Raw genomic sequence first — 25,683 nt, forward strand, 5'->3', positions numbered from 1 at the left:
TTCCTTAGCCCATCACCAAGGTTCTCAGAGGCCCACCACAATGGTCAAACTGCCAATAGAAGTATGGCCATGTGCCATGAGGTTAGTGGCCAGTAGCCTGAGTGAAGTTTCCACCAGATTTAAGGATCAGTTTGAAGTGGGGGCTGGGATGCAGGCTCCCTCTGTGTGTTTTATTTATTTATTTTGACTACATGCATTGTTATAGCAAAGTTAATTGCCCATGTTTGCTTCCTGTGGAAATATTTCACAAGACGCCCTGTCAGCACAGGCCCAGCATTTGCCCTTGTGCTTTGCCAATCCATTTGGCTTCTTTTGAAAATTTGGGCCAAGACCAAATCTTCCATAAAGGTTTGTGGGCTGTGACCATAGCCCTCAGCTATTTGCTGTGTTGTTCCAATTTCATAGATTTAGCCTGGGGCGGGGGGAGGAACAACAAAGAACATGTCTTTTGTTGTTTTGATGTTTTTAGGACTCAGTTCTTTATGCTAGAGATTAAATTCTCTGTTCTCAACTCTGAGGCATCAGATAATGACTCCAGGCTTGTCACCCCCACTTGCTATATGGTTTCAGGCAAGGGCCTTAACCTTGTATGCTTTAGTTTCCTCATCTGTAAGATGGGGACGATGTTTCTATATAGCCCACCAAGGATTGTGAAGAAACCAGACCCGCTAACAGCCCTGAAAATTCTTTGAATACCTGTTGTATTGTTGTTAGTTGCCACTGAGTCAGCTCCAACTCATGGTGACCTTATATATAACAGAAAGAAACATTGCCCAGCCCTGTGCCATCTTCATGATCATTGGTATGTTTGAGTCCTTTGCTGCTAATGTGTCAATCCATCTCATCGAGGATTTCCCATATTTTCATTGGCCCTCTACTTTACCAAACATGACGTCATTTTCCAGCCATTATAAGTAAAAAAGTGCTATGTATTTGTATGAACTCACAAAGTTAATGGCTTTAGTGTTTTCTGGGGCTTCATAATTCCAAGCTCGACCAAAACGTAGTTCTCCCAAATAACTATTGTACTTGGAAGGTGTTCTTAGGATGAAAATGCAGGACGTATAGGTAGGAACCAAATTTGGGGGTCTTTGAGTGTCATACTCAGATATTTGAAGTTTCTCATCCTGAAGACAATGGGAAAGCACCTAAGGCTTTGAGCTGGGAAGCAACTTCATGATGACAGAGTTGGAATAGGGCGAGTCTGGTGGTGGTGGGCAGAGCGGGCTGGAGCAGGAGAGATCTGAATCTTGGGCATGTGTTCTAAAGCTTTGCTTGTAGCTCTTGGAAGAGAAAATTAAACCACAGGAAGCACTGAGAACCTAAGGCTTTCTCAGGCCATTTGCCTCTTTCCTGAACCTCCACAGGCTCCAGGAGGGAGATAGGAGTCGTCTGGCAGCTCAGTGGCTGCTTCGCTTCAACTTAAAAAGCCACAGAGTATTCAAGGATGTTCCAAGGACTGTGTGTCCTTGGGTCCATTCAATTATTCGTCCATCTGCCCATCCACCCATTTCATGAACATACACTCTCCCATTCAGATTGAGAGACCCTGACCTGTGGGGCTATGAAGTTCTGTACTGAGGGGAATTGCAAAGAAATAGAAAGTATGGATTGCTTTTTCCCCTCAGGTAGAGCCTGTCTAAGAGCCTGTCATTCTTTAAAAACAAAACAAAATAGGCCTAAGAAAACATTTCATTGAGATTGGATTGGATTGACAGTTGAACTGGGGAGACCAACCCTGCCTATTGGCTTTGGTTCTGCAGGTGCCCACCTAGTCTTCCTGATACTGTCCAAGCCCCATTGTTTTCCTGATTTACAGTATCCACTGAGACCCCCCACTTTATACCTGGAGTGTCTGGGCCTTCCAGCGCCTCCGGATTTTACGTTTCTTTGATGAGAGCAGGTCTTCTTTATCCTGTATAATTCCCGATAACAATAAAATAATGCTTTGCACACAGTTAAGATTTTCTTTTTAATTTCCTGGACAACTCAGTTTAGAATTATAACACTCTAAACTGTGCCTATCATTAAAAACAAAGGTCCCTTTGTCCCTTGGCTTCCAACTTTGAAGAGCCTTTCCAAGCATCCTTGGGGGACACACATAGTAGATACTCAAGAAATACTGATTAAATTAAATGTCTGCAATTAATACCAGTTCATCATAACTTGAAACACCCACTAAATGCCAGACATTCTAGGCTTTGGGAATATAGAGACACCTACAAGGGCCGCTTCCCTTAAGCAACCTTCAGTCTAAGTTACTGAAATTCAATTCAGCCATCATCAGTGCATGGAATGATCAAAGAGTAACTTCAAGGCCAGAATGAGGTCACGGTGATGAAAAAGCAGAGAAATAAACCATCAAGTCCACACCAACCTTGAGGAGACAGAAGCCTCTAGCCAAAAGTTCCTATTATTAAGACCTAAACTTGGATGTTCAAAAGCCGCTTGATTAAGGCATGCAAGGTATCTAACATTTGTTTTGTTTAAAAGCCAAAGCCCAGTGGAGTACGATTTTACGTTTGCCCCAGATTACTCGTAAGTAGAAGTCTTCCTAGCCTTGTCCTTCCTAGCTATTAATCGTTGTTCCAGTGGTGGAGGTGGTGGCATTGTGTGCCAGTATCACAAGACTGCACCGAGTTTCCTGGCATTAATTCTCGATTGGAGGGCATTTCCTGGTAGATTCCCATGCCAGACATATTTTAATAAAGAATCCCACAGTACTGCTTGCTCCAGGAGTTACTCATTTTATTCTGTGGGTGGTTTTATTTTAAGGGGATGAACAGCAAAGGGAGGGACGCATTTTGAAAAGAAGCAATCAGTTGTTTGCAATCTAGTTCTCTTTATTACCATGCAGACTAGTAGTTCTTGGAGAGAAGGCATCAGACAACTACATTCCACTATTTCTTTGCATGTATTCTTTGATACTTCTGAGCAGGTATTTCTTGCACCAAGCCCCTTGACCATGAAAAGGAAAGGAAAACACTTTCCTAAGTTAATTCTCATGGTATATGGGGAGGTAAAAAGGCAATCTGGCACATCTGTCTTTGAAGCTCCCCTTATCTAAGAGTAGGGATTGAACAGCATCAAAATATTGTGCCCTTTTGGCCAGTTAAATTGCACATGCTTTTTCAGGTGCATTGCAGGGTAAAGGCAAGTGATCATTTATCCTTACACCCTCTTATAACCTTGAGTGGTGCATTCTGTGGAAAAAGGGGGCACCCATGCCATGCTTAAGAGAGCAAAGAAACCCAAATCGGGCTTCTCATTTAAGATACCCATGACCCTAAGATGATTGTCCAAAGTTGCCTTCATGAACAGCAGCAAAGTATCATTTTTCACTTAAGTGGAAGCATCCATATTGCTGTGGTCTCTTTTATTGCCTCTCCTCTGTTCATTAAGCAGATACTGATTGGTGATCCCCTTCAAGTCCTTGCCACCACACAGTACCACCCTCTGTCCTTTTGCAGGATCCAAGTTGAAACAAATTTAGCTAACCATGCCTAAAATCTGAAGACCTTTGGTGGAAGATACAGTGAAACCTGTGAGAGCCAGAATTCAACGGGGCTACCTTGTTTTTCGGGGCCTCGCAAGTTTTCCGCCTTTGACAGGGTGCAGTATTGCCATTTTTCTCTTGCTCATTTTAGTGGAAAATATTTGAGTTTTCCTTCTCTGACAGGTTTCTGCCTTCCACAGGGTCTGGCTTTCTCAGATTTTACTGTATTTATGAGTCCTTTGAAAGGTGAAGATGAGGGATCTTTTGGGTATATCGGATATAGATTTGCTGTTAATCACTTTTCAAGAGTCTGCATCAGCCCTGAGAGCTTTTCCAGATTGAGAACTGAGTTCCAAAGGCCATCCACAACTTCCTTCACATATGGAAGGTGAGCTGTACATGGCCCACCTGTTAGGCGAGAAACCAGGCAAAGCCTGTGCCACCTCTGGGGACTTGGTCGTTGCCGTTGCTGACAGTGGTGGTAGTACATGATTCATTCCCCAAAGCAGATGCCGTGAATGCAAATACAGTGGTAAGAAGTGGCTACATCTACAGTAGGATGACTCAGATTAGGACTTGAGAGGAGGCCCACAACCTTTCTGCTGACTGTGAATTGAGGGACTTCATTTGATGTGTCATCTGAGCACAAGCAGCACTGACTCCCTTGGAACCCCAACTAAAGGACAATGAAAAGCAGCATGTTGCAGTGGAAAGAGCATGAGCCCAGCTCTGGGTCACTTAGCTCTGGGTTCAAATTCTGACTCTGTACTTACCTTGAGCAAGCCACCTTAATCTTTTAGAGTCTCTATTCTTACCTGTAAGATGGGATTGTTTAAATCTAAGCACTGATTCAAAGTGAACAGCACCAATAACTAAAATAGCACTGCAGTTCTCTGTTCCTAGTCTGTCTGCTTCCTTTTTCCCCCTGCCCCCAGTAATCTTCTCATCTTCAGCCTCACCAACATGTCCCTGGCAAGGGCGGTCACACATAAAGGCCGGTTATTATTATTACTCTACATGTATATAGTTTTCATAGTGCTTTTATGGTATTCTTCAATCACCTCATATGCATGTGAAAGCTGGACAACGAATAAGGAAGACCGAAGAAGAATTGATGTCTTTGAATTATGGTATTGGAGAAGGATATTGAATATACCATGGACTGCCAGAAGAACAAACAAATCTGTCTTGGAAGAAGTACAGCCAGAATGTTCCTTAGAAGCAAGGATGGCGAGACTTGTCTCACATACTTTGGACATGTTATCAGGAGGGACCAGTTCCTGGAGAAGAACATTATGCTTGGTAAAGCAAAGCATCAATGAAAAAGAGGAAGATCCTCAATGAGGCAGATTGACACAGTGGCTACAACAATGGGCTCAAGCATAACAATGATTGTGAGGATGGCACAGGACTGGGCAGTGTTTTGTTCTGTTGTACATAGGGTCACTATGAGTCAGAACCGACTCGATGGCACCTAACAACAACAGTGCTTTCACTTACATTTCCTCATTTAATTGTGTGATTGATAATAGATAGAGCTAGAAAAGGACAGTCAGGACCTATATCCAAGCCTTTGACTTCTAGCCCAGTCCCCTTTCCATCACCCCACACAGCAACATCACATTCTGTCTTCCTTCCAAGGACTACAAGGCACCCAACAGTTGCCAAAACTAGCCGTTATTCCAGGAAGCTTGGGAATGGAGGGCAGAGATGAGGCACATACACCTGCAAAAAGAAAAATAGGGCACTTGTAAATCACAAGAAGGCCCCTTGGCAGCTGTGCAATGTTCCAGCTGAGTGGTTTCCTGCTCCAGGAGGATGTTCTGAAGCTGGAAAATGAGACCTTAGCTGTTTTAGGAACCCACAGCAAAGGGGAGGATGTAGGGTATGCTTACGTAGTTCAGCTGCTCTGGCATGCCTGTGGCCCAGGGCCCCAGACATTTTCTGATTCTCTTCCCCTAATGCTTGTGAGGGTCACTCTGTTTTGTCTAAAAAGAAAGGAGAGTTCCAAAGGAAGACTCTGGCAGCAAAACATTGATTTGTAGCAGGTGTGGTTTTGAGACAGCTTGTCCTGCTCGCTCCCTCCAGCTCCCACATGTGTCTCAGACCTGACTGATTCCAGTTGTTTTTGCTTCTGCCTTAGCATCCCATGCAAGCAGAGCACCTCATCACCAGTGCCCAGACCCCAGAAGGGGACATGAAGGTGGAGTGTCTCATCAGGTGACATCCCTGTGCTATAACTGTCAACCCCTGCGGTGATGTGATTCCTCCCACTGCTGAGAACTGTGGCTAAGATATTTGGTGTGATTTAGGGCCCTGAATCTCCATCTCTCAACCTACGGAGAACTCATCCTCCCTGGATTAGGTGCTCAGGAAGGCAGGCCTGAACTCTGGTGGTTCTGCTTGTTCATGGTCAACTCAATCATCTCCTTTTTAAAAAGAAGGGAGGGAGGAGAGGAGAGAAGGGAAGGGAAATCTTTTTCTCTGTCCCCTTAGGAATTCCCTCTCAGTGGGGGCTTGGCTGATCTTGCCTGTGGTTCCCTTATACTTTGCAGATTCTAGGTATGCATTTCCCTTAAGACTGCTTATCTTTGGAACAGGGGAAACAAACCAGAAGCCCTCATAAATCAGTAGAGGTCACTGCTAAGAGCTTTGCACACTTGCTGTCCCTGGCAGTGATAAACTCATTGTATTTGGGAAATGGCAAAAGACCCTGAGTCCTATCTTAATTCTCATTCTCAGGGAATCTCAGAGCTCCCTTCACCCACCCCCTGTTTACTGTCTTTATGTTTCCTAGACAAAGCTGGCACGGAGGAAGGAACACAGTTCCAAAACGGGGTACATCAGAGCCTTCATTTCTCAGCTTGGGGGAGGAGTAGGAGGTCAGGGGAGAGCCCTGCATCCCTAGGCTGTGGGAGAGAGAGGTCCAGGCCAGGCCGAGCCTGAGGTCACGGGCCCTGCGGGGGGAAGAGGGATCTGCAGAGGTTTTCAGATTCTCAGACCTGTGCCTTGGATCTGCCGTTATTGCTTCGGTTATGGTTCTTTCAGTAACTTGAGGTGGCCCGGGGTGCTGCAACAGTTAAGCTCTCACCTACTAGCTGAAAGGTTGGTGATTCAAACCCACCCAGAGGCACCTCGGAAGACAGACCTGGTGATCTACTTCTGAAAGGTCACATCCTTGAAAACTTTGTGGGGCAGTTCTACTCTGCACACCTGGGGTCCCCATGAATTGGAATCGACTTAATAGCAACCAACAACAACAGAGTAATTGAGTTTGCCAAAATGATGGTAAAGGGCCAGCAGTGGAGTTGGCAGGGTGAGACCATCTTGTGCAAACTACCCGCCAATAGGTAATATTTTTACTCACTTACTTTCTCCCCACGCCATCCTTGCCTTTGTTCTAGCTTTGGAGTTGGCAGTATGATGTAGGGAGGTTGAGAGTGGTACGCAAACTGTTCCTCCAACCCACATCAACATACTTGGAGAGGAGACCAGCAGTGTCTCCTACTCTTCTGTCTGTGCCCCTGGATTGTCCTCCTTGCTGGAGTTGATCAGACTGGGCAGCTGCCAGACCAGATCCTCACCAACTACCACAGAATTGGAAAACAAGTTTCTCTCTGCCTACTCAGATCTTCCCACCTTTATGAAAATTTTTGGTTCATAGACTACAATTACCCACCCCTGGTAGGGTGGATGAGCCCCAGTTAACACTCCTTCATAATATCCTGTATTTGAACTTCTTTGTAGCCCTTAGCTCAATTAGCTATGTACATATTTGTGTAATGTCTGTCTAACTGAGTAGAATCCAAGATTTTGACAGCAGAGACCTGCTCTGGACTTGTTCAGGCTGTAAACTCAGTGTCTAGCACATAGTAGGTACTCAATAAATATTTGTTGACTATTATTGTGACTGAATGTTTAGGCATCGACTTTATTCTGCTCTTTTTCGATTGTCAAGTTCTTTTTTATAATGGACCAGGCTTTCCTGCCCACAATGAGTCTATAGGAATTAGCTGAATCAAGGATGAAGTTAGTTGCCAAGGCCAAAAGGGCTGGACTAAGAGAGGTTTCCTTACTCCTCTTGGGGCAGTAGTGTAGTATTTTGTGAGCTATACCTAGAGATTTGGATTCCTATAGGAAATCAGAAAAAAAGCAGGGACCTGTTGCTTTGGATTGGGGTTTGGAAAAGGTCCAGGCATCTCCAGATGACTCAGGAGCCACATGGCTCTGTCAGCCAGACAGAAGCAATGCCTAAGACAAGGAGGAGACAGTGAGTCATTTTTATTCTGGATTCACATTTGTACCTAAGGTTTAAATGTTAGAACAATTTAAAGAGACAACAAATGAGAGCAAAGACCAGTAACGTCCTCAGTTTGGGCTCTGAGGCTGTCAGAGACAAGCCAAGATGGTCACAGCATGGACTCCCTTTGAGCTAAGTGCAATCTTCTCTCTCCTTCCACATGGAGAGCAGGATCTCAATCCAAACCGTGAACCGAATGCAAGCATCAAGCCTGTAAACTTGCTGAACATTAAACTCAAATAAGCATACCAGTGAGCCAAGAAACAATGTTGTCACTCAGTAAATTCAACCAATGTTAGACCCTGAGAAAACATACCGTTTCCACACTCATGGAACTTAAACTACAGTGGGGTATATTGTTGTCTTAAATTTTCAGAAAAACGCTTGGGCATATTGACGCTACATCTGTTAAATCAGAACATATCTGAACTATCCAGATCACCTCAGAACCGAGCCACTGTTTAATTTCTCTTGACCCCATGCAGTGGGCTCCTTCCCATTAATGGGACTACCACCTGCTTTTATACATAAGGGAGCATCACAGGAAGAATGAAGCTGGTCCCCAAACAAGTCGGCTTGGCGTCCAGCTGGAGATGGGATGGAGGAGGAGCCACACGTGGCCAAGATGATTCTGGCTTCTGGTCTCACTTTCTCTTGTGGTTGGTAGGGAGAGGATCTTGGCGTTGCCCCCAGCTTCCTCTGGGAAGCAATAGCCATCTGGCCAGGTAGCTCTAAAATTTGGCCCCCACCTGGCAAGGAAGTCTCTGCCTGCCCCTCCTATGCCCTCCCTGGGAAGCATACCCAAGGAAGAGGTGGACCTTTAATGTCCAGTCCTGCCTCTCAGCTGAGCACTCTCTGCTCACTGACCATCTGTCCGTCCGCCTGAGCACTGAAGTCCTTGTCTGGCTTCACAGTTTGAAGAATGGGCACACATTGGGGAAGATACTTCCTCTACCAGGCCAGCCCCTAACTGTTAATCTTACCCTCCTTAATGAAGGCCCATCTTCCCTCCTAACAGATCCTTCTCTGGGACAGCCAAGCTTTCCTCTGTGGCTAAACTGGATTTCATTTCAACTGCCAAGTTCCCTCTTTTAATGAACCAGACCTTTCCAGCCCTTGATGAGGACAGATCTGTTAGGAACAGACCATGTGGCAATAGGAATTAGCTGGAAGTCAAGGGTGAAATCCATTGCCAAGGCCCGAATGCAAATGCCTCTAGGAGCCCAGAAGAGGAGACGGCACAAAGCCACAGCAGCTGCCCCTCCTGGGTGGAAGCCTCAGGCCTGGTGTATTTGCCCAGATGCCCCATAATCTAGCTGCCAAGGGCACCCTTCCAGGAAGAGACTGTGGCCTTCATATGCACAGACTGACCCAATTGCCTTGTTGCCTGTGGGTTTTTTTTTTTTTTAAGTTTTTATTTTGAGATAACTATAGCTTCAAAGGGAGCTGTAAGAAATAATACAGGGATCTCATGTACCTTCTACCCAGTTTCCCGAATAATATCCTGCAAAGCTATGCTACAATATCACCGCCATAATATTATCATTGCTACAATCATTGATACTATTCAGGGTTTCCCACGTTTACTAGTACTTGTTTGTGTGTGTACGTGTGAGTGCGTGTGTGTTTAGTTCTATGCAGTTTTATTACACGTGGAAGATGCGTCAAGATACAGAGCCGTTTCGTCACCAAGGATCCTTCCTGTTGCCTTTTATAGTCACACCCAGTTCTCTTTCCCCTCCTCCACCCCTAGCCCCTGGCAGCCACTAACATATTCTCTATTTCTATAATTTGTCGTTTCAAGAAAGTTATATAGATGGAATCATAGAGTATATAATCTTTTGTGATTGGCTTTTTTCACTCATCATGATTTTCTTGAGATTCATCCAAGTTGTGAGGTGTATCAATAGTTCATTAGCTTTTATTCCTCCGCCTGTGGTTTTAACCATTAAGCAATGCTGCACCCCAACGTAGCGCCAGGGCCTACCTACTTACAAAGCCTTTAGGATACGATCCTCAAGGATGTTTTACTCTAAGAAAGAAAATATGTTTTGTTTGGCGTTTCTGACTAGGGGGAAACATAGTGCAAGTTTTTCTAGGCACATACAAGCATACCTAGGTCCCTTTGTTTCTTTCCTAAATCCAGTGGTTGGTTGGTTGTAATTTCCCTCAGCCTTGATTGACAGGTCTTGCTTGTGTCTCCCACCCACTTCCTCCCTCAGGAACACATCTACAAGCTGATGAAGAGTGACAGCTATGCCCGCTTCCTCCGGTCAAATGCTTACCAGGACTTGCTCTTGGCCAAGAAGAAGGTATCTTTGGGAAGGGCAAGCTTGCCTGTCTTAGCACTGTGAACTCCTGCCCGATGCTTGCTGCTGATGTCAAATGGCAAGATCATCCCTTGGGTTTTATTTATTTTCTCCTTTCTTCTTTCCCTTCTGCATCCCCTTCCACTCCAGTTGAAAACAATTAGGATGGTCCCCACCCCAGTCCACCCAAAGGTCCTGTCTCGTGTCCCCATTACCTCTGTCTACATATGCTGCCCACAAGGGGGAGTATGGCCAGATACTAAGGCTGCAGTGGCTCAGTCACTAGCAGTGACACCCAGCTAGTCCCTTAAGAAACCACAGAGAGTCCCTCACTTCAAAGTCCACCCCCCTCCGTACAGACTTTCTCTCACTGATCATCCCAGGGACCATTCAAAGGCATGGATTAGGGTGCCTCCTCATTGGACAGAAAAAAAAAAAAAAAAAGTTGCAGGGTGTCATCGGCTCCTGAAGCCACCTTTGGGATTGTTCCCTGCTTGACACCCTCCTTCCTCTCCCTCACCAGCCTGAGAGTGTTTACCTTTTCTTTTTTTTTTAACCAAGAAGCAACTGTATCCCAGTGTCCTCTTCCTTCTCCACTTGGAACTGAGCCATGGTTCCCTGAAGCCCCTTGGAGTCTTGGATTTGGGGGCCCAGTGTCCCTCAGCATGCAAGTGGAGAGGAGTGATTGAGAAAGGATGAACTCAGCAGGATTTCTGGGAGGAGGGAAGGGAAAGCTGGGAGGGGCATGGTGGCCTGGGAGAGGGGAGGTAAGAGAAAGGACTCATGATTACAGTATGCTTGCACACCCTCTGCACCTTTCAGCTCTGGCCTAAGGCCAGTGTGTGGTTAAGTGTGGCTCTATTTACACCAGATTCCATGACTTCATTGCCATGCCACTTAGGAACATTTGCATTCCCTCCTTCTTTCCTCCTAGCCACCCTCCGCCAACTCCTAAGCATGTGGTTGTCCACCAGTACACTGTCTGTCAGGTTGCCTCCTCATCCACACAGCCCTCTCTCTGTGTACTGTCAACCTCATGTGCCACGGTCCTGTCCGCATATCTGATTGGTACCACATAACTCCAGAGTCTAGAAGAGCATTTCTGTCCTGCTCTCCTGCCCTGGGGTAGCCCTGAGAAGAGCCCCAATAGTCTGGAAAAGAGGAAGGGACTTCTGAAATGCCTGAGTTGTCAGAAACCCAGCTTTCTTGGGTTACCTGCATCCCTTTCAAAGGTGTAGCTACTATGATGGAAAGAGTGTGAAGTCTGACTTCTTACCACTTCCGTTGCTGAAGTATGTTGGTGGAGAATCTCTGATAGAAAGGCTGACCCCCTACCCCAGAAACAGGTCTGATGTCTATTTTTTCAAGAACCGGAGGCAAGAGAAAGGTTATGGAGACTTTAGATGTCTCCAGCCCAGATTTCACAGGGAAAGTCAAAGTAAGTTTTCCATATTGCTTGTGGGCTTAAGACACCTGAGCTGATCACAGTTTGGGGAAATTCTGGGCCTGTCTACACACCTAGTAGAGGAAAAGTCAGAGGCTACTCAGTCTCAGTGTGGATTTGAGCACAAAGGGAAAACACACAGAAACTGAGGGAGTGGTGCTGAGATTTCTGTACTTGCAAGCTCTCCATGATGAGAGGATACCTTCTCAGAAGAGGTTACAGGGTAAGGAAGGAACTGACTACCTTCCTGTGAAATATTACAGGTTCTAGGATTTTCCTCCCAGCCCCCAAATGAAGAAATGTTTTTGGGGCAGAAAGCCCTTGCAGATGACAACACCCTTTCAAAGATCAAGAATTAATCTTTTCCAAAGACAGTGACACACGTATTTTCTCCTGCCACTTTTCCCTGAGAGTCTCCAGGCATGGACCTGATTTGTATCTTGGCACTTCCAGGTTGGGCTAGAGTATCTTCTGACTTCAGGGAAGGGCTGACCGTAGGATATAAGTGTCCAGGTCATAACAGCTATGTGAGACTCACAACTTCCAGCTAAGAAAGGGCATATGAATTGGCCTCATTTTTCTGCTAATAAAGGCCCCAGCCTACTGAACCTTTGTCTCTAATTCATCTACTTTTCTCACCCTGTCAAAGAAAAAGATATTTGCTCCAAAGAACCAGGTTCTCAAGGGATAGGTGAGCTAGGCTTTGAGAGATACTCCTGGGACAATTAAGTGGCAATGGCAATGGTTTTCCAGGGCAGTGTGGAGGGCCTGTGCAGAGGCATCGGAACCTGAGAGAGTCAGGCCCACTGCTACCCTCTGTGAGCAGCAGTTCGGTAGCCAGGGGATGAGAATTATAGGAACAGAATGTTAGCTCCTGATTTGAGCCAAATGCATGCTGCCTGGTCTGCCCACTGGTTTGAAGCTGAGACCTGCCGTCCCCAGGTCTTGTTCTGGTCCCCAGGTCCAAGTGTGTGTCTTTCAATTCCTTTGTGCAAGGAGAAAAAGCAGCCCAGCTCTGTGGTAGTGTGTTGTTCGTGTTGTGTTTTCCTTCTGCATCCCTGTATCTGTCTTCTGGCAGCCAGTTGGGCGGAAAGGGGCACTGCTGCCAAGGACACCCAAGACTTCATCCACACAGACAGATGGCTGCCTTTTGCCTGCCCCCTCTGCTCTCAGCAAATCCTGCAGACCCACCGGGCTATTTCTTCGGCTCCCTAATTTCAGTTATTTGCTGGGGTGGTGTGTGTGTATGTGTGTGAGAGAGAGATTAATGTGAGTGTGAGTATTGTATGAATTTCCCAGCTCTGTGAATTTCAAGACCCTAGAATGGGGCTCTAGCATACCCTAGCAGGCATCCGGGTTGTAACTCTGTTCTCCCGAAATCCCTGCAGGTAGGGGACTTGGGGGAGAGGTTTGGGCACACTTCATCCCCTCTCCTCCTATTGTAAAGAATGGCTAGGCCTAGGAGAACATTCAGGGGCTTTGCCTCATCTTGCCCCCCTGTCCTGGACACCTCAGCTGAGAGTTCTCCAAGTAGCTTCACTGGCCACCTGAGCCCCCTACAGTCCCTCATGAGTAAACTTTGGGAAGTTCTCACTGCCTTGGTACTGAGAGGGACTTTTATGTGCAGAATGTTCCTCACGTTATTGTCTTCTGGGGGCCTAACACCCTTTGTCATTGAGAAGAACATGGGCAGACCCTCCTTGTTTTAAGGGCACTGAGTGGGGGTCAGTAGGAAGTCACTGAAGTTTGCAACATTTCTGGCTACCTCTGGGCAGGAAAATCTGAAAGGGAACAAGTGCTCCCTGAGACTCACAGGCAAGCTTATGACTCTTCACTTCCCTCATGGCCCTTCCTGAAATCCCATCAGAATACCCCCAACTCCACACCAGCCCTCAGATCTAGTTTGTTCTGTGTCCCCTTCAATTTCACCAACACTGACCTGGGGCCCCAGATGGCTGCCTGTGGCCTCCTACACCTGGGCAGAGCCAACTGAAAGTAGCAAGCAGGCAGCTCAAAACCCGAGACTGTGGCCCTGTGGACAGCCATGGGGTCTTCTCACCCAAGCCCTGAAGGGAGGTGAATAGTCCTGGGAGAAGCAAACACCCTCTCCCCTCACTGCTCCGAGGAGGCAGCAGCACCATCTCCTCCTGGGCTTCTGTTTTCTGTCTCCTCCACTGACCCTCGCAAACAGTGCTGGCTGCTTCTCTTTCCCCGTTTTTCGCCCTGTTTTGCTTTTGTTTTTGTTCTTTAGCTGCGGCTGCTGCTGTTTGGAAACCACGTCTAAGCTGAAGACTTTTTTTTTTTTCTATATTTTTCTCCCTACCTTTTTTGTTCTCCCACTAAAGCCAGAAAATGAGCAAGGTCGTAGAACTTCCCTAGAAAAGTTCACTCGCAGTGTGGTAAGTTCAGTTGGTTTTCTTCCCTCAACATTTCTCTTTTGTTTTTTGTTTCTGGTTCTTTTCTGTTGTTGTTTCCTTTGGGGTGGGTGGGAGTCTGGTGCTTTCCTCCTTGACACCCCCCTTTTGCAAGTGTCTGCAGCTTCTCTCCTAGAGAGGGATTTGCGAAAGACCACATGGCCCCCTCTGCAGAAGGTGCACACATGACCTTTCAGCCTCAGGCCTCAGCATTTGATCTTCTGGGTGCATCTTTGAGGAGGAGAGATCTGGCCGCTCTTGGGGCTGCGTGGTTTGTGCATCTTCTGCAGCAGCCAGGGAGAAGGCCATGTAACTCTACTATGAACTAAATTGGCTCAGAACCATAGCTCATCTCAAAAAAAAAAATCCAAATTTTCCGCTGTGAACTCTGGCAGTCATGATAGTGTGGTGCGGGTCGTGAGCTGGTGCTGCTGTGTGGGCAGCTTTGCTTTGTGCAGAAAAAGGCTGTGCTGCATGGGTCCTGGCAATGTGGCCTACTTGGTGTGTGTGTTAGTGGCCTCTGCATGAGTTTCTAACATCCCTTACAGCCCCTGTCAGCTCATAACATGGTGGCGAGAGGAGCACAGCCACTATGAGGTGGAGGGAGAAATGGGTCCATGCCCTACCCCCATACCTCCAGGGGCAAAGTCTTGTCAAGCACCCCAGGCCTTGATTCTGGTAGACTGGGTAAATATGGGGTGCAGAGCCACTGTCCTGGTCAGAAGTGGCCTTACCTTCATGCAACCTAACTTACAGAATGGTAGAGACCACCACAGTGGCACCTCATGAGACCCCCCTGATGACAGACGAGAGCACTGAACAAGTAGGTCTTCCATATGGTACATAGCAGAGAGTCTATACTGTACTCTGTAAAACAGCACAGATCAGTCTACCCTTTCCATGCTCTTCTCGTCAAGATTTCAGTTTAGGGCTTGGTACACAGGAAGTACTCAATTCAGCTCATTCACTGACTCATCAGAAACAAGCTGCTGAGTCCAAGGGGCCCAGCCTGCACTGTTAACATCAAACCAAAAGGAACCAAGATGGCAACCAAGGAGCAAAGACCCCATACCTGCATCCAGTGGCATTTCCCTTACTGATGCTGACTTGCCTTTTTTCCCCTCTCTGTTGAAGAGGAAAATCCTTATAAAATCTGATTAGTGCAATTAGTATCTTTATTTTGTCTTTTAACATAAATTCCAAGAATCATAGGTTGAAAGCAACCTAGTCATTTCCTGTCATAACTAGATTTAACTGCAGTTCACATTACTTTGAATTTGCTAGTATAAACGCCACAATAACTCTAATCGGTGGCAGTTAAAATACAGTGCACATCCCTTCTCATCTCAGGTCTTCCCCCTCTAAGGTCTTCCCTCATGAGAAATCAGAACACACAGAATACAAGGCCTGCTGCTCTCCTGCCTCTCTTCATGGCTGGTTTGCCATGGCCTTATGGCTTTACACAATAAGAAGGTGCCACAGGCCACCAGAGAAAGGCCTACAGGACTTCCTCCATCTCCTGATGGCCCTCTAGAGATTGGCAGGGACCACATCCCTCCCCATCTCTTTTGAGGCCTGGATGTTGTGGGTGGAGGATTATAGGGGTTTTGTTGACAAGCCCAGGGTGTATGGTGTTGGCAACTTAGACTCTCAGGTGCAAATTGTAGGAAATCAGATTACCTAAAGTCCTGTGAAGGCGCTTCAGGTTGGCCATGTGGGCTGAGGGTTTGAAAGAGGAAGCTGGTACTTGGATGAGACATCCAAACATTTTCAGGCTTCTTTTCATGAGAGGTGGGTATCAGGAAAGACCAGAATGACCTCAGTGAAGCTCTGTGAGGAGCATTTATTGATGTCCCTTCATTCCAGAAGTTATACTGGTTCAGTGGTTCCCATGGTCTTTTAACAAAGCACTTAGAATGAGTAAGCACTGAGCACCTTCCAAAAGTCTGAAATGTGCATGTGGGAAAATTTTCAGAGATGTTTTCAAGGCAGACAAAGGAGAAACATTTCCCAAGCTCCTGAGATTTTTAGCATCTATATAAAAGGCCCAAACTTTGAAAAATATGTTCCAAAATTCGCTGCTGTTCTTTTATGAACAAGAGGCTCTAATAGGTAGTGCATTTGGATTTTTTGATTTCAGTGGTGGAGATAGATTTGCATTGATGAATCCATGCCTTTTATCCTCCTTGTGCTGTCGGGGTAGCACCACATCCCCCCCCCACCAAAATGTGGCTAAATTTGGGGATATGGCCCATGGCTATAGAATGGTGACAACTCTCAGATTACTCAAGGCTGGAACCCAAAGATTTAGTCTCGGTAGCCTAGTGTTCTAATCAAGCAGAACTAACCAACTAACCAATGTGCCTTGCAATCTGGTAGCCATTTTCTGGATATTATATACATACTTGTTTTCTCTAAAGGAAGATCTATATGAATATTTCATACTACAGACTGTAAGACTAAGTGAAGCACTAGGTCAGTAGCATTCCCAAGATGTTGGGAATGGTGTGTAAGAAGACCATCGGTAATGGAAAAATGAAGAATTGAGGCTGGGCAGCTCATGAACCAAGGATGTGAGCTAGCTGTCGTTTAGGACTAATTGGTGGTGAGGATTGTTGATCCAGGTCAGTCAGCTAAGTGTTGTCAAGATTAATCTGAATTCAGAATTTCTTCCCAAAACATCATGATGACCTTTCTTTTTTTGGTAAAAGAGGAACATTTGGAGAAAGCAAATTATTCTTCCCAAGTTTCAAGGAGTGTCATGAAATGGGAAATTGTCTGTTGTAGGCCACAGATGCCCCCTTTTTACATAAAATCCTGGGGAGTATTTAATGTGATTCGTGGAAGCCGCTGCGGCCATGCTAGTTTGGGTGCAGAAAGTGCCTCCCACTCCCCAACAGAGGCAGTGCTGTGAGCTTCTCTTTCCAGTAGCGGTTCCCGCCCCAACAGTTTCATTCTCTGTCATTCAAACCTGAATATACAAAGCAAACGTCTGAAGATGCTGTGCCAAGCATCGTGTGGTTTAGTGGGCAGAAGCCACAGGACCTGTGCAAAAATGCCACTTATTTGATAGAGAAGGCCCAGGTTCAGAACCAAAATTGACTAAGAGTCCATGGTAGGACCTCAACTAGCTTGTTACCACCGGTTGCCGTCCTCAGCTCCAACTCATGGTGACCCCATATGTGTCAGGGTAGAACTGTGCCCCATAGGGTCTTCGATAACTGATTTTTCAGAAGTAGATCACTAGGCCTTTCTTGTGAGGCAGCTCTGGGTGAGCTTGAACCCCCAAACTTTCGGTTATCAGCCGAGCATGTTAACCACCCAGGGACTCCCTACTACTCTGTAATGTACCTTTATTCAAAACAAAATGGCACCCCCTCTGGAGGCCCCAGCCTTGCAGATGCCCAGCTTGCCAAGCAAAGTGCAGGCTGAATTTCAGCCCCTGCTTATCCCTTCAGGTGAGTGCCCTTGTGCAGTGAGTCACCCACACAACTGTACATGAGAGCCCTGGTCCAAGGAGCCTCAGTCTGAGAAAGACCTGTAATACATAGCCACATCTCAAGGAGGGCTCCAAATGTGGCATCGGCTCAAATGACCCAGGGTGTGTTTTTTCCCTCTTCCTGTCGAGAAGCCTCCTTTCATGATGGCTGTAAAATATGAAAACCGCAGTAGCAAACATCTCACCAGTCTTTGTGGATTACTTTTCCATCACGTTCCATCTCGTCTTCAGAGTCTTTGGTGGAAAGTCCAGGCATTACCTGACTTGGGAGGAGGAAGGGCTGCTCTAACTAAAGACCACTTCCTGCTGCTCAGCTGGACCAGCCTGCCAGGGTCTGCTGTCCTCCTGGTTTTGCAATTGACAAATGACAATAGGGGTCTGCTCTCTCTTGTTGTTAGTTGCCATCAAGTCAATTCCGACTCACAGTGACCCCATGTGTTACAGAGTAGAACTGCTCCATAGGGTTTTCTTGGCTGTAATCTTAATGGAAGCAGGTCATCAGGACTTTTCTTCTGTGGCACCACTGGGTGCGTTCAGCCCCCACCTTTTAGGCTAGTAGTTGGGCAGAAACCAGTTTCATCACTAAGAGACCTCTGCTCTCTTTTACATGTGCTGTTTCCTTCAGATTCCACAAGGGCCTACCACAAAGAGCTGAGGGCCTCACCAGGGACTTGACTCTGGGTGACTTGGAAAGAGAACTAGAGAAAGCAAAGGACCCTTAGCCGAGCCACCACAGCAGTAATTTTCTCTTTCTGGATGGTGGCACTGCCATCTGGTGAAAGAAGCCAGAGAAAGGCACCTGCCCCTTTGTGTACTGTTTCATAGGTGAAGCCAGGTGGGGTGATGACACTTAAAAAGTTAGGAGAAATGGCTGCCCTGACTGATGCTGGCATCAGCCTCCCTGGATCCCTTGCCTGGGAGCTCAGGTGAAGCCTCACTGCCCTCTTGAGAGCTTCAGCAGCAGTAGCCTTGGGCTACGAAGATGGAAAATGGGTTGCCGTTACAGAAGCAAGCACTGGAGTGTACAAGGAGAGGTGTGAGGGTGAGGTGGTCATCCGCCTTCTAAGAGAACATCTCAGTTTAGCTTTGTCAAGGTGATTCTTAGAATTGAAGCAGCAAACAGCCAGAAGCTGAGGGAGCCTCGGCATGTGCTGGTGGCATCCTGCAGCAGGCTTTTCCGGTGGCATCCTGCTGCAGGCTTTTCCGGTGGCATCCTGCTGCAGGCTTTTCTGGTAGCATTCTGCAGCAGGCTTTTCCGGTGGCATCCTGCTGCAGGCTTTTCCGGTGGCATCCTGCAGCAGGCTTTTCCGGTGGCATCCTGCTGCAGGCTTTTCCGTCCTGCCCGCCACGGAATGCAGCAGGAAAGTCAGATGGAAACCAGGGAGCTCCTGGAGCCAGCTGTCACCCTCCCTCCCTCCCTCTCTCTCTCTCTCTCTCCTTCTTTCCTCCCTCCCAGGCCAAAAGCCAAGGAAAAGCTAATGAGAGCGGGAAGTCAGCAGCTCCCCCACCCCTTCCCAGGCAGCTCTGCAGGGAGAAGCCCCTAGCTCTAGCCCCAGGTCCTGAATCAGAAATGGAAGGCCTAGGCTTCTGGCAGGGGAAGGAGAGGGTAGGCAACCGGCCCCCCAATCCGCCCAGCATTAGCCTCTCCTTTGGTGGTGGTGGGGGGGTCCCTCCTCCTTAGCTTCTGGTGGGGAACAGCCGTTTCCCCTGAGGGGATGAGTCTGGAATACCTAGACTCATCATAGCCCCCACGGTGTAAAAAAAAAATATTTTCAGGGCTCCAGCAAAGGTCAATCTACTAAAAAAACCTTTTCACAGGGTCAGTTTTGATTGTGAAAGGGCCCGAGGCCCCTTTGGGGATCAGTGGGTCACGAAACCTGGTGTCAGAGCCGTGAGAGCCAGCTAGGAAACCCTGGACCTGGCTAGAGATGGAGGTAGACTTCCATAGTAGTATTTGGGGAGGGAAAGCTTGACAACCTGCCTCTCTTGAGCAGCCAGGACTTCTCCTGGGACTCCGTGAAACTCTTCAGCTGCCCCCATGTGGATAGTGGTTCCTGCTTCCAGCCTTAGCTTGCTCCTGTGTGGACTTAGGCAAATCACTAGCCCTCCCTGAGCCCTGATTTTCTCCTCTGTATAATGGCTTGGACTAGACATCGCTAGTGGCCTTTCTAGCTGGGGCTCTTCTGTGGGTCTGCGCTTCTCTCCATCCTGAGAGCTGTGAGTTGGGGTAACCTTCTTTTTTTTTTCCCCCCCTTAGCTTTATCAAGAAGCTGCCTTCCTACCCAGTTAGCTACGCTATCAGGGAAGTGTCCACAAGCCTTTGAGGCAGGCAAATAACCCATGGATAGAATTGAGTTGGGTATGTGCTTAAAAACCCTAGACAAGGATTTGAGGATAAAGGACTGGTAGACGAACTAAGAGGAGAGCCTGGGTGGCACACATGGTTTGCAATCGGGTGCTAACCTAAAGATTGGTGGTTCAAACCCACCCAGCAGTGCCACAGAAGAAAGGCCTGGCGATCTGCTTCCGTAAAGATTACAGCCAAGAAAATGCTATGGAGCAGTTCTTCTCTGTAACATATGGGATCGTCCTGAGTCAAGGGCTGACTCGGCGGCACTAACAAGAACAAGAGCTAAGAGTGCCACAGGCGGCCCAAACCTCAGGTCTTTCTCAGTTACTCAGGCTCATTCATACACTGTGACCCCTGGAGGGCACTGAGGGGTCACAAAGCACAGGGTAAGCAGCTTCCACACTGGCAGCCTTGCAGTGCTATAGTCCCCACCCTTCAGATATGAACGCCTTGCCGAGAGTGGGAACAGAAAGTGAGGTCAGCTGGGCAGAGGGTCTTGGGGCTGCGACCCCACCCCATACACAGCGGGCTCTCAGGACCCCTTGGGCATGGGAAGGAATGAAATGTGAGCATTTGAGGATCTCAGCATCACTCTTCGGCTCATTGCCACCAAACTTTCCAGTTCCCCAGCTCGTCACTGTCCTTTTTTAGACATGGGCAAATAGAGGTTACTAAAGGCAGTGTTATCCTGGTTCCAGTCAGGGGTAGCTTAAGTCCCCTCGTCTCTGTCCATCTGGCTCTGTCTTGGCTCCATGTGAAGTTTGAAAACACATATTTGATATTATAGTTTTATAGCTGGAAAATGAAAATGTAACAACCTATTTTTACAAACTATAAACTGTAAAACTTAACGTTATCGGCTTGGCTGGTGGAATACAGAGAAGACACCGTGATTCTCCATGGGGTGGGATCTTTCAGGTATTCTGGGATGGATGAAATTTTTATTTATCGGAAAGAGTCGGAGATTGTAACTTCTGAGGAACTCGGTCCTAGACCCTGCTTCTTCTCTTGGAAGGAGAAGCCCCAGCTGTTGCAGCTGATGGTTCAACCTCTCAGTCAAAAGCAGCCCCCAGATGCCCTCCCCAGTGGTTCAGCCTCCACCACGTGGGGCTTCAGGAAGCAGCTAGCTCCCTGGCTTCTCTTGGTCGACCCTCCCTCTCCCCCACCCGGCCCCTCCCCTGCCTTCCTCAGACCCGATGTGCCAAGCAGTCAAGTGAAAACCAAACTCCTCTGAGGCAGAAAGGCACAGCTGTGTGTTTACAGCCGCTGATTCAGATCCAGGCCATGTCTCCTGCCAGTCTCCTGTGACGGAGGCTGGAGCAAACTGTGTGGATGCGCTGGCAGGAATCTATTTCAGGAGGTGACCTGCAGCCCTTTGCTGTAACTGAGTCTTCCTCTCCCCCCTCCCCAGTCCCCCACTCAGGAGATAGTCTTCTAGAAGGAGCGCTCACTTTCACAGTGACTTATGGGGCTGTGGGATTTTTTAGCCTGTTCCTCGTCACTTCTACAGTCAGACTTCTGGCGCCTGTCCCCATGAGGCCACACTGGAACCGCTGCAGGCTCTCATCTGTCCAGTGAGAAGACAGAGGTGAAGGTGAATGCAGGATAAAAGGAACCCTGGTGTCACAACAGTTAATAGCTCAGCTGCTAACCAAAAAGTCAGCAGTTCAAACCCCCGAGCAGCTTGGCAGGAGAAAAGACCTGACAGTCTGCCCCCGTAAAGATTACAGCCTAGGAAACTCTATGGGCCAGTGCTTCTCTGTCCTGTAGGTTGACTGTGAGGTGAAATTGACTCAACAGCCCACAACAACAAGCGGGATAAATGGGATAGCAGTGGTTCAGTGGTATAATTTTCATCTTCTATGAGGGAGACCCGAGTTCAATTCCCAGCCAATGCACCTCAAAGGCAGCCACCATCCATCAGTGGAGGTTTGCATGTTGCTGTGATGCTGAATGGGTTTCAGTGGAGCTTCCAGACTAAGACCAACTAGGAAGAAAGGCCTGGCAATCTACTTCCAAAGATCACTTCCAAATGAAAACCCTACAGGCCACAACGATCCGATCAGCAACTGATAATGGAGATGGCACAGGGACCGGGCAGAGTTTCGTTCTGTTGTGCATGGGGTCATCATGGGTCAGAGACCAACTCAACAGCAGCTAACAACAACAAGAAGCATAAACAGCAAGCAGGTCAAGCAAGCAATGCAGACCATTCAGGAGATAGGATGCTTGCCTCTGCCGAAGTGGGAATCCAGCTCACTCCTGCCAGGGGGAGCAGCAGCACCACAAAAGAAGGAGCAGGAAAGAAACCTCCGGGCGTTAATTAGGCTTTGCAACAGCAGAAATCTAGGACAGGGATGGGAGCCCGGGTGACTCAGTGATTAAGCACTTGGCTGCTAACTGAAAGGTCAGTGGTTCGAACCCATCAGCTGCTTACTCTGCAGGAGAAAGATGTGGTGGTCTGCTTCCGTAAAGATTCAGCCTTGAAAATCCCATGGGGCAGTTCTGCTCTAGTGTACTACAGGGTCACTCTGAGTCGGAATCGACTCAACAGCAATGGGTTTCAATGGGATGAGTAGGAATCACTCAACAGCACAGAACAGCTGCTAAGGAGACTTGAAAGCCATTGTGAGATTTAATTTTTAGTGTCTGTCTTCCAGAGGAGATGAACCCTCTTGAGTTGCCTCAGAGAGCAAAGCTAGAGCTAATGGGTAGAAGACATGGGGAGCATCACTCTGCTGAGGAATTTTCTAACAGTAGCAACTACCCAACAATGGAATGTGCCGCCTCAAGGAGCAATAAGCTCCCTGAAAGCATTTGGAAGCTGAGTGGCCAAGAATATTGTAGATGAAGCTTTGCTTTGGATTCCATGATCTCTTTCAACTGGGATCCTATGTGGCATAAATATTTGTTAAAGGGATCCAACTGTGTTTCATTCTGTAGTTTACAAATAAACCATGGAAGAGACGTTTGGGTCATTTAGAGGGAGTTGGCTGGGAGTAGACAAGAGGGATCCAGATGACCCAGGTTTGACTATGCCTTGAGGGAGACAAAGCCAGCTGCTGACACAGTCTAGGCAAGGGAAACTGTCAAGAAGTAAAGTTAGTGCCCTTCACATGTCATCCTTGCCTTGTTTAATGTTTTAAAACTGGTAAGCTATTTGCTGAGCTCTGGGCAACAAGGCTCTCTCCCCTCAGTGTCTAGAAGGAGGTCAGCAAGTGGAGGACACAGGCGCCTGTTGGCACAGGGAGGCTGAGTGACAGTGATGCAGTTGGGCTCAGCACAGTCCGGACTGGTCATGTGCATGGGGCGCCCTGGCCCTGGGCTGGAGAAGATGGCCTCATATTCATCCAGAAAGGAAGTTTTGTTGAAACCAGAAAAGACGATCAAGCCATTTGCTTTCACCCAGTGCATTTGCAGATTCCAGGTGGTCAAGCTGGGACCCAAAACATCTCAGCTGGCCAGGAGTGGAACATGCCCCTAGAGATCACAGACCAAGGGGAAACTACACTCCCCGGGGGGCTTGCCTCCTCCCGGGCTCTGCCGTAGGGACTTGTCCTCAGCCCAACTCAGGGGAAGGGAAGGGCTTTCATGTCACATTCTTTCCAGCTGTCCTGAGAACCAGCCCAATTGCAAATGATATTCCCTCTTCTCTCTGGCTTTACCAGGGCGGCTTTCAACTCATCATGAGATTGCATAATTATGGTGATTACAGCTTATGGCTTTTTTCCTTTCCTCATCTTTTGCTTTCAATTTCCTTGAGGCCTCTCATTAAACATGGTGATCCCAGTAAAGTCAGCAAAGTTTTAGTAAGACATTTTTTAAACCTAAAGAAAGCCCAGGCAGAGTTGATTGTTACTGTGTTCTTGCAGACATTCCTTTAAACTCTGACAGGCACTATTGTTGCTTGGACATAAGAGGTGGGGAAGAGGGAGATAATGGGGATCGAGCATGCACCTGTAGTTTTTCACGGGGTTGGAGAACCATTTTGCACCATGCCCCTGGCCTTTCTGATTCGCACCAAGAGCATGTGTATCTAAGCCTTCGTGCCTAATGGGAAAAGACAGACTGCCAAGCAAAGACAGGGAGCTTGGCCTTTACGTCATACCAGATTAAGTTGGGAAATGGAGATGGATCATCCAATACAAAACTCAACCCAGTCTCAGAATTTTCATCTTTTGTAGTGAGAGAATTCTGTGGCTTCTCTGTCCTGAATGATACTAAAAGGTTCCAGGCATCCATAATGCTAAATATACAAAGAAGTCAACCATTAGCATGTGTGAGTCACCATGATTCACCTGTCATATACTTAATAGAGGTTTCCTTGATAATGATACCCTTTCAGATCCCATGATTTGCTAGCCCTTGGTCTAGATTTGTTTCTGGATTTGTAGGGCATCATCAGAAGAATCACTGGGACGGAGTGTGAGTAAGGTACTGACGGTCAGAGTTCCCCAGTCTAGCCTACAGCAGCTTCATTCAGGTTTTGGTGTCAAGGTTCCCTTCATTTATGCAGTCCCCAGGGAATGCAATCTCACCGTCTGACCAGGAGCTTTGAGCCCTGGTGGCACAGTGGTTAAGTGCTTGGCTGCTAAGGGAAAAGTTGGTAGTTCAAACCCACCAGCTGCTCCACGGGAGAAAGATGTGACAATCTGTGTCTGTGAAGATTATAGGCTTGAAAACCCTATGGGGCAGTTCCGCTATAGGGTCCTATAGGGTTGCCCTGAGTGGGAGTGCACTCAACGGCAACGGGCTTATTTTGGTTTTTGGTACACAGTGATGTGGGTCTTGCTCCAGCAGGAGGGTGGTGGGTTTTATTGTTTGTTTTGTTTTTAATATTTTATTTTTCGTTCTTCTGGAAAATATATGCAGCAAAACATATACCAATTCAACAATTTCTACATGTACAATTCAGTGACATGAATTATATATTAATTATATAATGTGCAACCATTCTCAACCACCTCTTCCAAATTATCCCCTTTCACTAACATAAACTCACTTGCCCCCTAAGCTTCCTATCTGACTTTTTGAGTTGCTGTTGTCAGTTCGATCCCATATAGGTCCATTGTTTAAAAGAGTACAATGCTCAAGGCAGATGTTCTGTACTAATTAAGCTAAGCTATCATTTGGTTTAAAGAAGACTTCAGGGAACATTTTTGGTTTAAGGTTTAAAGTTTAAAGATTATCTCAAGGCAACAGTTTTGGGGGTTCATCTAGCCTCAATGGCTCCAGAAATTCTGTTCTGCATTTTCCCACTTTGATCAGAATTCTTCTATAGAATCTTTGATCAAAACATTCAGTAATGGTAGCAGGGCACCATCCAGTTGTTCACAGAGGCAATTAGTCATGCATTCCATTTCCTCCTCCTATCCAAAACTTTCCTTCTTCCTCTGTTACTCCAGGCAAATAGAGACAAATTGTTACACCTTGGATGGCAGAAGAGTGGTGTTTTTGAGAAAGCCTTGATTAGCCCCTCATGGCTGACTACTAGGAGCCATCCCGACAACTCCTTACTATGTCACTAGCCAAGTTACCTCACTGTTTGTGTCACTGAAGGAGCTGGGGTGTGCCTGAGCAGCAACAACCACCTAGAGTTCAATGTTGTTGAAAACCTGGCAGCAGCATTTCCCCCACCTGCATTCTCATCCGCTACGGAGGATGGCTTGTTCACTTTGCCCCCAAAAAACAACATCCCTTTAAAAAAAATGTCCACCAAAATGTAGAGTAAGAGATAAGCAGCCCCAGATGGAATCCCTATTTCTCCACTTGGTATAAGACGGTGGACTAGTTGCCCCCTTGCCCCAAGGGTATAGCGGTGCCTACTGCACAGGGCAGATGTGAGAAGTAGATTAGGGCATCAAACAATCA

The 25,683-nt window shown here is 47.1% G+C and overlaps 1 protein-coding gene across 1 annotated transcript in view; it reads left to right on the forward strand.

The window, feature by feature from the left end:
• RGS6 (regulator of G protein signaling 6) overlaps nt 1-25,683 on the forward strand; it is a 635,612-nt gene that overhangs the window by 598,419 nt on the left and 11,510 nt on the right. The window contains exons 16-17 of the mRNA XM_010588720.3: nt 10,019-10,108; nt 13,895-13,948. Of these exons, the coding sequence (XP_010587022.1) occupies nt 10,019-10,108; nt 13,895-13,948 (144 nt within the window). The remainder of the gene's footprint in view (nt 1-10,018; nt 10,109-13,894; nt 13,949-25,683) is intronic.

Source organism: Loxodonta africana, chromosome 10 (assembly GCF_030014295.1).
Source record: "Loxodonta africana isolate mLoxAfr1 chromosome 10, mLoxAfr1.hap2, whole genome shotgun sequence".
NCBI lineage: Eukaryota > Metazoa > Chordata > Mammalia > Proboscidea > Elephantidae > Loxodonta > Loxodonta africana.